This window comes from Anguilla rostrata, chromosome 4, assembly GCF_018555375.3.
Source record: "Anguilla rostrata isolate EN2019 chromosome 4, ASM1855537v3, whole genome shotgun sequence".
NCBI lineage: Eukaryota > Metazoa > Chordata > Actinopteri > Anguilliformes > Anguillidae > Anguilla > Anguilla rostrata.
The window spans coordinates 30,352,352-30,367,880 of NC_057936.1; the positions used below are offsets into that span (position 1 = coordinate 30,352,352).

General features: G+C 37.1%; 1 protein-coding gene across 1 annotated transcript; it reads right to left on the bottom strand.

Moving 5' to 3' along the window:
• Nucleotides 1-21: 21 nt before the first annotated feature.
• zgc:163022 (putative ferric-chelate reductase 1) lies at nt 22-15,108 on the bottom strand. Its single transcript, XM_064332177.1, has 16 exons — nt 14,324-15,108; nt 13,795-13,981; nt 12,045-12,178; nt 10,480-10,577; nt 8,474-8,588; nt 7,761-7,955; nt 6,511-6,612; nt 6,171-6,312; nt 5,849-5,953; nt 4,980-5,095; nt 4,641-4,727; nt 4,099-4,190; nt 3,940-3,998; nt 3,300-3,437; nt 2,702-2,724; nt 22-1,083 (listed from the first exon to the last, which is right to left on the bottom strand). Exons 2-16 carry the CDS (start codon nt 13,979-13,981, stop codon nt 994-996), a joined length of 1,683 nt encoding a protein of 560 aa, XP_064188247.1. The 5' UTR covers nt 14,324-15,108; the 3' UTR covers nt 22-993.
• Between the last annotated feature and the right edge of the window lie 421 nt (nt 15,109-15,529).

Consider the following 15,529-nt stretch of genomic DNA (forward strand, 5'->3'; position numbering starts at 1 on the left):
ATAACACAGTGGGGACATTCATTTCAAATGTTTTAGTTTTCTATTTGTGCAGAATAAAATGTATCATTTTTTATCATCAAAATTATAAAATGAATACTTCATTTAGCACAGCTCACACGGATTACAATGTTGAACTAATACAAAAGTCTATCCTATGCCTAATGAGTAGGATCTGAGACTAAATCTTTGGAATCATACAATAGTATGTATTAATAATTTCATTATTTGCAGTTATGAATTTTTTTTTAGCTTTAATACCTTATATATTACAAAAAAATAAAATAAAATAAAAAACCATCATCCTCTCCAACCAATGAAAAAACAAAAACAACAGTAGCAGCAGCAGAAACAGCAGCAGCAATAGCATCAATATCCCAGGTAACTTTGTACATCATTTCACTCACAAGTAATATGAGTTTAATCATATGTACATGAAACAAACATATGCAAAGTGGCAACCGATACCATGGAGGTGCTTTATAGACTATAGTTATGGGAGGGCTTGGCAGGATATCTCGATCACAGGAGATATCAGACACACAAAGTATGAGTCTGCGCCATAAACACAAAGGTCACAACAGAAGAAAACCAGCGGGAGCTAAGGTAAATCTCTGTTTGTGACTGGGATGTGTGTTACCATTGCATTTCATTCTGGCACTAGGGAACTATACACTTTGTTGTACGTCGCTCTGGATAAGAGCGTCTGCCAAATTCCTGTAATGTAATGTAATGTAACTGAAGTCATCCTGAGCTGTGCCATGTGTATATTATGCACATTGCATTACAATTACCTTAACAGGAAATTAATATGTTTTTGCCACGTAAAGGTGTAAAATTTTGGAGTCATTTCCTCTTGGCTTTGTTAGCATTATACAGCTGTAATTCACACAGACCTATATTATAATAAAAGTAATCAGATATATGTAGTTGCGGATGTTTACAAAGCAGTGCATTTTCCACTGATACGGTTCATGGTCCATTCTCCATGAGTCATTACGACATTCCAATACCAACGAGAATGGCCACCAAAAAGACCAGATTCCCAATCAAGAACAGGATCAGAAGCCCCACTTCCACCTTCACCTGTGAATAAGAAATAAATTCTTAATATGCACATATTTGCCTGACTCAGCATAGTGCATAGGCAACATCAAGCAAAAATAAATGCTTTCATTTTACCAATAAAATGAAACTAAAATCCTTTCATTAAAATATTAACCCATACAAAATTGAGATAAAGATATAAGGGATCTTTAAATATACAATGCCCTTCAGACTTATTGGCAACCTCAATTATGAACCAGTAATGCTGGATAGTATTGTTTATCAAATGTTTACTATGCTTTTTATTCTAAAAAGCCATATGTCACAATTATAGAAACTTCAGCATCTCTGTAAGTCTCCAACTGTGATCTGCATAGAATTTTCTGGCACTCTAAACATCCTCCTCACTTTGTGTGGGGGTGAAACACACCTGTATCCTCTCCCAGGCAGATTCATTGCCGCTCCAGGTGTTTTAAACTGACTAAATACTGCCCTAATAGTGGATGTGGCAGCAGTGTAGAATAATGGGTAAGGATCTGGTCTTGTAACCGAAAGGTCACAGGTTTGATTCCCGAGACAGACTTCAGTATATATCCAGCTTTATAAAAGGATGCAATGTAAATGCTAAGTAAAAGTTGTGTAAGACGCTCTGGATAAGAGCAGCTGCTAAATTCCTGTAATGTAATGTAATGGCATTGCTTGATTTATGACAGTCACCAGGTGGTGACTTTGCTACCCCCTGCTGGTGAACCTATGCTTCTCTCTCCCTACTTTGTGATTTGGAGTGCTGACTTCAGCTGCTGCTGATTACTGATGACCTGCTTGCCTCTGCCTGCCTGGCTGTGGCTCCACATAAGCTATGTTCCTGCTGAAGAAGGGGTATCTATCCATCAACTTCTGCTGCTAAAGAAATAAGTGGCTTGGCTGTTGTAGGGGCTTTGTGCTCCAAGCCCAGTATTTCTCATTCTTTTTAGTTAACGTTTGATGCAAACTGTGATGAAAGTTCCTCGTAGGCCTCTCTACTGAACCAGCTAAACGAATCTAATGCTTTTCCTTCCTTTTCCTGTGCACCTTTTTGTTTTTTTGGATTGGAGCAGGAGTCTTTCAGAAGACTTGCCTCTCTCTGCTGGAGGAAGTATTACTGGTTTAAGATCTGGGTAGCAGTCTTTTGCAGGCCCTGTTTAGGCCTGTCCTTTGTCCTGTTGATTTCCACAACTAACACCTATGTTTTATTTGTATGTATTTTTTTAATTTTAGTTTGTTTATTTTTTTCTGCTAAAAAATGGTTGGATTAGGTTTGTTGGAATTTGCCGCCGATTAATACGACACAGGTGGAATTTGAGAGGTAACTGAAATAGCAACTTATATTTATTCATAATTATTTGTATGGGTTGCAATAATTGTGACATGTGCTTTTGAGAAAAATACTTATTTTTTAAAGAAATTTTTTTCTGAACAATTTTACTTCACTGGTGAGATTTCTTATTTTGTGTGCAAGATTAATCTGATCAACAACAATGCCATTTTTTTCATACTTTTTTGATGATCTATATCAAGGATGCAAACAACAAGAATAAATAAAAATAAAGAAATAATTCACTGGTCCATGAAAGCTATAAGCAATTAATTCAGCTAACAATATATAATTTCAGCTTACCACTTGTGAAGCCCTCTCGCCATCTAGAAAAATAACAAAACTGATTACAATCATGGCCTGATCATTTCATAAAAACATGACTTGCTAATCAGACAGCCTGACTTACATAGCTTATATATAGTATACACATAGATATACTGACGCAGGCTTTTAACTGAGTCCCTTACAATTTGTGCCCTCCAAAACATGAATGGCTAGCAAATGCTTCTTTTTACTCCAAAGACTGTCTGATGAGCTGTGCATACTTTATTTAGTTCCCAGCTGGCACAGTCAGACTAGGCACCAAATAAATCGCAATTATGTGATGAAGAATAAATGTGGTCAGCATTGGCACAGTCGGAATTAATATGCAGACTGTGGTGTGTATCACTGCACCAATCACTTCGGCTTTAGCTGGACTTAGGCTTAGGCTTTAGCTGGAGGCTGCAGTACCATAGCCTCACCTGGGAGGCTACAGTCTCGTTGCTATATAAAAGCCTAAATGTTGTAATATCTGTCACTTGCAAACAATACATTGTTCAGTTACTACGAAGACAACTATACCACTATACCAAGTTATCTTTTTGCTGTAGTACAAACACATGAATGCAGAGCTTACCATTCTGACTGCGCTTGAAGTTTGCATGTTGGAGTATAAATAGCAAGACCTCCCAGCCAACAAAACCCCCCATCACCTTCTGGATCCACATGTCCGCTGTGGTGTCAATGAGTGCCAGACCAGTGAATATTGCACCCACTGAAAAAGAAGGGTACAAACTCACACACAGGCCACCTTTGCAAAGCAGGAAAAAAGTATTCTAGTCACCCAAAATGACCTTCACTTGAACCTAAGCGCCCTTCAAATGGAAAATGTAATTTCTTCTTTCTGTATGATGAAAGGTTCACACAGACTATGTTTCCATGTATAAACTGCACTAGTAAATTCTCATCTGATGTATGCAAATACATGTATAAACCTCAGCATATTAAAATGCTGCACTGAAGGAGTCGTGGAATCATGGTACATATTGACATACCGATAAAGACTGTATTAGATAGGAGACACAGATTTACAATACATTTAATGTACATGAACAGTTCTCTCTGAAAATACTGTCTGGAACTAAATACTTGTACTAAGTCATTTTTAAAAAGTGGTTTGGCATTCTTTGACAAACTAATACAGTTCATGATCCTACTGTAATCACAATTATGTCTATCATAAACAGGAAAAATGGATGAAGAGTACATTGCCTTACCTGCTAGGACTTTAATTGTCAGAGCATTCAAAGCATGTGTCCAATTGAAAATGTACCTCCTATGGGGGAAAAAACAAAATGTTCTTGTTTTAAAGAAATTCCAAGTTTGTGTACTTATTATGTACTTAATATTGTGCTCACTATTAGAGTCCAACTTACCATTTATGGTCTGGCGTGCAGCGAAATAGAGCAGCGAAGGGTTGGACGAAAGCCAGAATCATTACCAAACAGCCTAGAACGGGATGTGCACCCTGCAAACACATACATATTTCTTATCAAGAAATTATTGTTCTGGAGTTACTTAAAATGCATTTTCCTGCTCTAGACCACAAACATCAGAAGCTCATGTAAATAAATAAAAAGAAAAACTGTCTGGGCCAATCAAAAACATACACTAAAACTGAAATAATATTTTTGAAAAACTTCAGACAGTGAATTATCCCTTTAGGGAGCTTTTGTGCATGTGCATAAAGATAGCACAGATGTCACGATCAGTCATAAAAGAAGCAGATGATTATGTTTTTCACGCCCTTCCGAATATCTATAAAAACCTTTCACACCCCGATTTTCTTGACACCTTTTTTTAAATAGACTCTAGCTTGCTCTTTAATAGGTGCTTTTATTGGGTCTTCTAACAGGATCTGTGAAGCTCTGCAGTAATATTTTTGCATGTGATGATGAATAAAATCTCAGAGACTTACTCCGGCCCAGTCCCCAGCGTATGAGAATATCAAGATGAAGGCGATGATGGTCGCAGCTACAGAGAGGGCCATGAGGAACACATGGGCCTGAGGAAGACAAAACACAGAGAAATAAGAGACGAGCAGCTGAGTGTGCAGCAGCATGAGAGAAGAGAACATTAAATCAAACCGCAAATAATAAAATGGGTTTCGCTAGAAGAGGCAGTGAGCTAGCATTGGAGTGGTGATTATTGCATTGAATTAACATACGCTGCTCCTTATTATTTTCCCACAAATGCCATTTGGTTTGCAAATAGGCAGTAGTGTCAACTACTTACGGACCTTGCCAGTGAAACTTACCAAAAACCAAAGGTCTTTATTACAACAGGTGGTGCCTCTAGTGGCTGACTTCATATACCTGGCAATGAGCATGCCAAGGCTACCTGTAGTCATCCAGGCGATGAGCATCAGAGCCCCTGTAGGTGAAAGGGGCTTGTGAATGGTAAGGGGAGAAAATCTGTTTATAAGAGCATTTATTTGTTTACAAAGACTCATTACAGCTGCATAACGGCTGCATGTGAACTGAAGTGAACATTTCAAACGCCTTTCCAAGATCAGGAGCCTCCACTCATATTTGGTATGACCTCTCAAGCTTCCAAATGAAACTCATTCTTTGGATCACAGAACGGGGGTGTAAGCAGGTGTCACTGAACTGTATTGTTGACAAAGTAATAAAAACAAACTGTGTTATATTGCTTTACAAAACTATGATACGAAGCTATATTGTGGTTCTCCTTCTCCCTTCACATTTATATTAGTAATGATACCATGCTTGCTTATAAGATATAGTTACACATCTAGCACAGTGGGTAAGGAACTGGGCTTGTAACCGAAAGGTCGCAGGTTCGATTCCCGGGTAAGGACACTGCCGTTGTACCCTTGAGCAAGGTACTTAACCTGCATTGCTTCAGTATATATCCAGCTGTATAAATGGATACAATGTAAAATGCTATGTAAAAAAAGTTGTGTAAGTCCCTCTGGATAAGAGCGTCTGCTAAATGCCTGTAATGTAATGTAATGTAATCTAAAAATCATAAAGTGGTTGAGATATTTAATAATATCCCACCAGGTACTATTCTGCTACTGGGAATTTTTTATTTGTGACAGGAACACTTAACATTATTGTTACATCCTTTATTAGATTCAAATAACAAAATAAAATAACTTACCATGCGCTTTAATAATGCTGGGGAGAGATGGGCTGACTGTTTGAGGACTTGTAATATCTAAACTCTTTCCACTGACATATGTCTCAGTGTGGATTTGAATTTGACCTACCAAGAGGAAAGGAATCAGTCATCTACTACTCATCAGTACAAGGCAAAACAATTTCAATATTTCACTCAAAAACATTTTTCAAAATGTAAGCTTGTACATGTATTATTTCTGCAACATTAATATTATTAAGCCAAATGGATGTGTAAATCAGTCAATATTAGTTTTAATTTTAAAAAACTGTAGTGTCTTTCATAGGTGGCCAGAATTCTGTACCATTATTAGAAGGTCCATAAACAAACATGAGGTAGTACGGGGAACTCGACAAACTTCGCTGAGTCTTGATGGGGTTTTGAGAAGTGAAAGAACAGCTAATAATCCCATTGAGGACAGAGGTCTTAATGTCAGTGACATTTTCCTGTTAGGAATAAAAAACATGTCTGCATATTAGTCTTTCAATGTGCTTTTAAATATTGAATTTTGTTCCTAAAGTATATGAGCATTAAAAAATGCAGTGAAATTAGAATAAGTAAAATGTAATACTCTATATAGTGCACATATTACTGTTACTGATAAACTGAATATAAATGACCTTAAATTGAGAAAACAGACATACCAGGCTTAATATTTCCGGGGCACTTCTTCCTGTAGAATAGGCATGTTGCACTTGAACAGCACTGTTACTGTTTAAACCACAGATGTAAATATCATCATTTCCCTAAAGACAGAATTAAATAAAAAATATATATATTTTGAGAGAAAAAAAAACAATAATCCTTGAAGGCTACTATCCACAATCTAGACATTGTGCTGGAGCAATAAACAGGATGAACAGGATGGAGTGACGTATTGGAAAAAGTATATTATATTGTTTATTGTTAGTATATTGTGACTAACAATAGTTAGAATTTTACAAAATACCTCCAGATTAGATTTATAACATTGTTCCAGTTCTGTCCTCATCACTTCAATAAAGATATTGAATATTTTGAAAAATACCAAAGACATATTATATATATTATATTCACAAAATTTTTTCACAAGGCTCAAAGTAGACTAAGGTGGGATTTTACGGATGTTTTAAATGTTTAAAAGTTATGAATAACATGGAATATAAAACACATTTTCAATACGATTTCCTGGCAGAACAAATGGGTATGCATGAAAATTAATTAGGCATGCAATTTTCAGTGAAATCAATAAATATTTTACACAAAAGGCTGTCACCGAGTGGAACAGCTTACTAGGTCCAGCTTATTAAGAACAGGTTGAGAAGTGTGGCTCGCTGTGTTTGCATTTGGTAGATGGTCTGCTGTTATGGTGGGTGCTTATAACTGGCTTGATGATGCAAAACAAAAAAGTGCGGCACCCAGTGTGAAAATCTAAACTAGTGTCTGAACACACAGTGTACACACACACACATAGAGACACAGACAGAGACACACACCCACAATGACTCCATGACACAGCAGAAAACTTTGTGCATCCTCCCAATAAGGCACTCCCCACACACAGGTATGCAGCTATTATTCCCTTGACTCACTATAAATGCCCTACTGTATTGTACACCATCTATGGTGAGCATGTAAACTAAAAGTGCAGGTTAAGTGCGATAGCTCCAACAAACGTGTTTTTCATTATTACATATTTTAATGAGTTGATGCATGCAAGCATGACCACATATTACCTATTACATTCACTTTACTAAGAGACATATCTGAACTCTAGACACTACACTACATTTATTCCGCAATAGATTTCATATATAGTATTTGTGTAATGCTCAAAAAAAGCACAAAGAGGTGCACACAAACTCAAAAAGCCATTGCTGTCAGAGACAGTGATTCATTAAAGAGAGATCATTACCATCTCTTGATCATCTGAAAAGCCAGTAGCGATGTAGCCATCTGAGGGGCCAGACAATTCCAACTGCATGGTTGAAGCTGCAGGTGATGTGGACACAGCCATAAAGTGACAGTTGGCGTCTGCAGCAGGGTCACAGCCACTGGGTTCACTGAAGCAGACTTTAGTGCTCCCACAGCCAGAACTGGATACGCCCACCTATTTAACAGGCATACAAGAGGGTTCTAATCCTGCCTAACTAAACACAAACTGTTAAAAGTTAAAACACTACATTTACACACAGAAAAGTACCATAACTCCATGGCCAATCTGCTGTAATTCTTCTGCTAAAACATCTTAATTAGTATGAACATGTTTTGCTCTATAGGAATGTGTAACAATAACATAAAAATGGCAACACTGATGCTAAGTAAGATACAAATGAAAAAAGGATATGCACTGTAAAATAAGCAGCAGGTCATGGTAGAGCATTGTTTCAAAGTTGGCACATTATGCTTTGGCAAATTCAAATCTGTCTCTTCCATAACAATAAATAAGCCTGGACTGAATTCTGATGCAATAACAGCTACTTACACTATACTGTAGATAGAGTAAATAGACATAAAAAGATAAATTTCATTTATATCATTTAAATTTAGTGTAAACATAAAGCTAACATATGAGTCATTAATGAGATTATTCACAGTGTTCTATGATTATTGGCCCAGATTACTCACGGAAGTTGATGGTTGAACAACAGCAGTGGGGTTAGGACCAGGCTGTCCACTGAAAATAACTTTTGAACTTTTAACTTGAACCCAGTAGGTATTAGTTCTTTGAACAAAAGTTGCCCTGTGAAAAGAGGCAGAGAATAACATTACACATAATAATAACCTTCAAAGAGTATATCCAATTCTACAAACGTTATGTCGATGGCTGTTTTTTTAATCTGGAATTCAACAAAGGCCCTTTAAGATTAATTTATTTTATATCGAAATAGCAGTATGGAATCAGTCTCCTGCAGTATGGAGAAAAACAAGACCTATATTAGTCTTCTAGATGCACAAAAAGTCTGGTTCTCTAAACAAACACCCTCCTTTGTTTACCTAAGAGAGCTGTAAATAGTAGAAGACATGCTTGTACAGGCAAGGCACCAGCAAAACTGTTTTTTATTCCACTAAATTATCCCTGCTAGAGATTGTATGTCATGTGAATTTATGTATAGCACGAAGACTGCCTATGTAAACAGTAAGAATGATAACACTCACACCTTAGGTCACACTGGCCCATATTTGGCCCAGAGTGGTTCATTTGCACTCCATTTTGTTTTGCACTCCATTCTGTTTTTACCGTAAAATCTTCAATCAGTCTGGTCACACAATATGCCATTTGAAAGTGTGAAAACATACAGTTCTATATCTATTTGATGATACCAATGTTTTAGCGACAACAGGTTATCTTGTAAAAAAAACTCCCAAGGGTTACCTTTCATAAGAGACCAGGATTAATGCCTGTAGTCAAAAGGGTTCAAGAATAGTAACCATTTTATTTTGTGTATGTCATTAAAGCACATGTCATTTGTGTATGGCTTGTGTTAAAAAGGGCAACACATAAGTGGTTAAAGAATACACAACTCGTCATTCTGACCATACAGGTTATTTGTTTTCATGTCCATACAACTTGTATTACTTCAGGAAAACTTCTAGAAAACTGAAAGTACTGTACATTTAACAAAACACAGAAGTAGCATCAAGAGATGTGATGTTGTATCTCTTACAGCATGTCATTTTACAGAAAAAACACCAAGTAGGGAAAATATAAAAGCTTTTAAAACTGGAAGCAAAATAGATATGTGAATTGAATTGTCTAACAACAAATGGTTTAAATGAGGAATTGTTATTCCATTCTTTTATATAATATCCTGTTTATTAGTATATGTTTGGTTTACATGTATTTACATAAATTAAAGATACAATGTCTAATTTCCTTTTTTCCTTATCATATGATGAATGTAAAACAAATCTGACACTAATTGAACAATGTATTGCTTGTATACTTTGTTTTAGTTTAACTCTACTTTCTTTTGTATTTATCCTATTTAAGGCATCCTTAATCTAATAAAACAACATTTAAGCTGTTTGTTTTACTTTGTATTTGAAAGAATAATACTGCACTGATACTATTTGTGACTCTCTCTTTAAGAACAATGCAATCAAGACGTTTAATTGTTATCAGCTTAACATGGGTGATTTGTGCATAGAGGCCACCCTTTGTTCTTTTTATCAGACTGAAGAACTGCTGAAACATATCACTTTAATATGTATCAAAATATAAATATATCAAAAAGATAACACGCTTTAAGCATGTTTAAGGCACTGTTTAGTGTAAGGAGTCTTCTTTTCCTTTGATTCATTACTTAATTTGGCATTTATGTGCCCAATTTATGTCTGAATACAGTAATTTTGGAACTTGCATAGTAGATTTACCAACAGCACACTTTACTGTAGGTTCATTCATTCCGAATCTACAGAAGAATTTCAACATTGTTTCCCTGTTATATCATTCTGGGGACCTTTTTACAATGTCCAAAAATACAATATAGTTTTGAAAATGAGTGTGATCTGGTTTTATGTAGAGAAGTTACTGGTTTTGAAGATCTTCAGCAGAGCTTTGATGATATTGTTTAATTGCTTGAGAGGCTGAGGGATTTTCAGCAGGGAAATCAATCTCGAAATGCAGTCACCTGAATTCAATGTCTTTGAGACTTCCAGATGATGGCGCTGTCCACAATGCCTGGACGTTTGTCTTACTTGCAGCTGAGGTATGAGTGACTGCTGAATTCTGGAATGAATTCAGAAGCACAGAAAGGATCAAATTTCATTTCTACTGTATGATGATACTTTAAACTGTAGGCAGGCGATTTTCCCTCTGACTCAAACTCCTGTCTATCCTGTATAATCATTCTGACTAACCATTGCGTTTTCTAAGAAACAGTGACAGGTGTTCGCATGAAGCATCTGATGGTATGCATGTCTGTGTGGACGACAAACATTAACCCTTTACTGTCGCTCACACAATTAATTTGGGGGAGGCGCAGCACTGTATGCTTGAGCTTAAATAATGGTTTAAGATTAAGTTAATGTTTAACTTTCCAGTACAGCTGGGTGCCAGGCAATTGAGGTGTTGGGTTGTGGTGTGGCACGGTGTTGGTGAAGAACACATTCCAGGCATTCACACACAGGCACAGGAAAAAAAGAGTGAAGTAACCAACCACCTTCCTCTCACACACACACACACACACACACACGCACACTCATACAGGCTATTAAAAAGTTCACTTTGTTAATCTTTCATCACTCTCTTTATTAATATACAACACCTGATTGCTAGCTCTAATTTTATTGTATTATGGTAATGTTCTTCCTTCCTTGAACGGGAAGGAAAGGGGAGCACAAGAGATAACAGATTCAGCTGGCCGGAGAACACAATGACCTATTTTTCCACCTAATGTGATGTTTTTTATAAATAAAAATGTAAACAAAGGACCATGCATAATTGCCTTGCAATCGTACATGCCACCAATCATCATCATCATCATCAACCAGAGTAATAGAATTAAAATATTATCAGTTCTACATATTCTTTGTATACAAACTCAATTAGCATCCTGAGCAGAACTATGAAACTCTGAATTTGCTGACTTCTTCCAGCTCATATTAAAATTGATCTTGGTGTTTTCCCTGGGCCACTGTTTGAGCTCTCTCTCCTCTGGATCCTCCTAATCCTCCAGTGTCTCATCTTTATCTATGTAAAGGTAGTTGAATCAGTCCTAGAAAAAGGCATAAAAACTAATGGGACTGCACAGTAATGTTACTACCTCAATGGTGGTCTGGTAAGCCATTACATAAGTTCACACCTTGATCTAAATTTAATTTTAAAATGTCACATCTATTCCAGTAAAGTTTGTTTAAATATCCAGGGTTTGCTGTAGGCAGCTGTAAGTTACATGGCTTTAAGTACTGGGGATGGATTTCACATATCGTTTTGGATAAAGACAGATCTGACAGGTTCCTTATTGTTGTGGGAGTGTGCAATTCCACTCCTGATTTTCAGTGATAACTAAAATGAAACAACAAGGAGTAAGGACTAGGCCTTGGTTTGTGCGTACACAACTGGATTTATACTGTACAACAGGAAAGGGATTCCATGTCCTCAAAGTATATTACAAAGGGTTTATATCAGATGGTAAAGCTCAATAATCCATGTTATGAGGAGATTAATAATGAATTAATAAGGAATTTGACTCACAGATACTCCGTTGCAGTTTAAACGTTGGGTGCCCGTATTTGTTATAGTGAAAGATCCAACAGGCACACTTCCACCAACTTCACGAGCCTGTAGCATGAAACCAATGAAGGCTGTAGAGCTTGCCTGTAGAGTCACTATAAATCATAACACAGACAACATGCAATAAAATATTGTTTCACAACACAGAAAAAAATCCAAATAAAATACATATTTAAATATACATTTGAATATATTTCAACAGCACATATCATATACTCTGTATCACAATTTGTACATTGTAAACCACAGTATGAAAAATATGTACGGAGCAGGCAGCCTTTGGCTCTGAGGGATGGAGGGAACTGAGTGCGGTGAAGGTGGCAGCTGCGGTAGAGAGTGGAAGGGCTGGGGCACTAGGGGGCTGAGGGAGGGGCCGAAGGTCTGGGAGGCTGAGGGTACACCACCACCATGGGGATGGTTGGCCGTGCCTGACGCGGCAGCGAAGGCAAGATGTCCTCAGAGATTATGTCCTTAATGTGCATTATCGCTTTGTTAGCTTCTTCTTGACTTTTTCCCTGAACTTGTAATAACAAAGGTCGGTCTACTCCTTTGGCTTTACGGAACTGGTCGTGGTGAAACCTTTTGTTGACACTACTATTCCATTATGCGGACAAATCTCCCTTTGGTAAGCAAGTTCCAACACAGTGGATGCAATCTTATTAAATAAGGGTTGATGAGTCTTCAGCTTCCCCTTAGCCATGACATGGCATTAATTTTGGCAGCCAAGGCAGCAGCCAGCTCAACACCTCCTTGAGATGTGGGTGTGTTATCTGATGAAGCTCCAGTCACTGGCATGGGGGATGACGTCGCTGTTGCCGTATTGCTTGTGATCGAGGAATTGGTAGTTAGGATGGCCATGCTACTACTGCCTAGATCCCCAGTGTAGCTTGGCAAAGACATCGCTAGTGCTGTAACAGAATGTGCGTTCAAGAAACCATGCAGCCGTTTGAACTGATCCCATCTACTATTGAGTCACAAGGCCTACTATATGTAACAAAACACAACTGACCCTGCACTGATTAGCACCATAAAATCACAGATTAATCTGTCATAACCCCATAAGATCAAAAAATGGAAGGAGGAAATTAAACTGTTTTACACCTTGGGCCCTGAACCAATAGAAACAGTGAGATAGTTAAGAACACAACTCTAGGAGAAACTGCATGCTCACTGTTGCTCGATCAAGCAAGATTTTAGGTTAAACTGTTGTCACAGGAGGAACCTATTTAGTTTGAGTGACTTACGGATAGTTTTGTCATTCCAAATCCAATCTTACTTTTGTGCCTTCGAAATAATACTTTTTATTGGTTTCTGTAAACCAGATTGATTATCTGGCAGGCGTATAGGCCTATGCAGTTAAAGTTTTTTTTTTTTTTTTTTTTGTATTTTCGCGTTTTTGTAGTGTATAATTCGTTCTCGGGACAATGCATTTGATGGCAGCGTCATTGCAAACTTTAGACTTTTCCAACAGTAGCATATGTCTGTTGAAAACTAACAGCCCCCTTCTCTCCTTTTTACCTCGGTGTTACACCTTACATTGATAGCACCATTAATTAGCAGGTCAAAAATAAAGTGGCAAGTTTTAAAATGTTGCCCACAGAGTAGACGGATTAGTCTGTTGAAATGTATCAGTGTAACCTTTTCAATTTTGTATTGATATAAGAATCATACAATCGACATATTACCATTAAAACATAAAACTATGGCTAACCTTTAATCGCATCTCCTGCTTTGTAGCTGGTCATGTTAGAAGTTACAGTGTAGGGACTTGAGGTTGTCTGAGCGTTGCCGGGATGCCTGGGTACCATATCTGTACAGCTTTCCGGAACCATGCCATTGCCATAGGAATCCACAGTCCATATAATGCAGGCGATACAGAGTAATGTATACATCTTCATCTGAGAGGATAACAAAAACAAATCTTATGGTGTAGAAACAGTTGGGGAAATCAGAAAGACTCCCAACGACATCCTATCGAGTTGCAATATCATAGTGGGTATTTGCTGTATGTTTAATAGAAAATAATACCATTACGGTATTATAAATATCATACATCACATCATTTAACCATATCCTATACATACATACAGAAGAAATAAATAAAGTAAGAAGCATATACTTCGGTATCTTCACTTGAACGCAGCAAATTAATTTGCATTCAAGAATTAAATACTAAAAGCTGTTATACTTGTAGCGGAAACATAACTTGAAAAACTTAAAGCGGAAATGCTACTGCTTACCTTCCACGAGAGGACTAAGTAACACGAAGCGGAATGAGTCTCAGTAAGATGCTGGATTTCCTAAAAGGAGAGCTTGTTTAAATAGGCGTGGAGAATAGCCTACGCTCTAGGATTTACCTGCTGTTCAAGGTGGAGTTCGGTCGAGGCGGAATTTCGGAACGGTTTTTTTTTTTTGATAGAGGAAATCACCTATTTCGTAGACTAATTTAAAGGGGATCGGCAATTTCTCAGATCAAATATTTACCGTAAATTAAAATGAAGACAGCACAAAACATTGAATTCAACAGTTTAGAAATAAACAGGACAGGATTCTATACATAATAAACTGTACAGGCGTACATTTGGATGATGTAAATAAACAATAGTTTTTTTTATCTGTAGGGGGCAACCTGATGTGAATTTATCGGTTTCAGCTTGCAACAAGGACGAAAAAAAAAATCATTCGATTTTTTAAATTAATTTTTCATCAGTGGTAAAGAGCGCGGTTAGAATAAAACTGTCCTTTGTGGGTAGAAAAATATAATGAGCCATGATGAAACTATTTTCAGCTAACCTGAAACTGAAATCCACGAGTCACAATGACTCAGCTAATAATACGGACCTGGAGCAGGTGAGTTTGAATTAATCTGGATGGTATAAGATCTACAGCTGAGGCCAAAAGTTTACATGCACCTAGGCTAAATACATTCAAACTCAATTTTCCACAACTCCACACATTTCATGCTACCATACATTTCCTGTGTTAAGTCAATTAGGGTATCTACTTTATTTCCATAAAAGGTAATTTCAGAATAATAGCTAAGAGATATATTTCATCTTTTATGTAGTCAAGTCCAGTCAAAGTTTATTTATATAGCACATTTACAACAACCACAGTTGACCAAAGTGCTTGAACAATCTTAAAATACCAAAAACGAATATAAAAGTCATAAAAAATAAGAATAAAAGGAAACAACATGGTAATAAAAGAATTATATAGAAGATAAAAACAAGGTGACAAGCTCAACTCAAATTGAATGCCAACGAGAAGAGGTGGGTCTTCAGCAGCGACTTAAAAGATTTTAGGGTCTGAGCAGTTCTTATATGAAAAGGTAGGCTGTTCCAGAGATCAGGGTCAGCTACCGCAAAGGCTTGGTCGCCTCTATTTTTGTGCCTGGATCTCGGAACATCCAAGAGCACCTGGTTGGCCGACCTTAATGCTCTAAC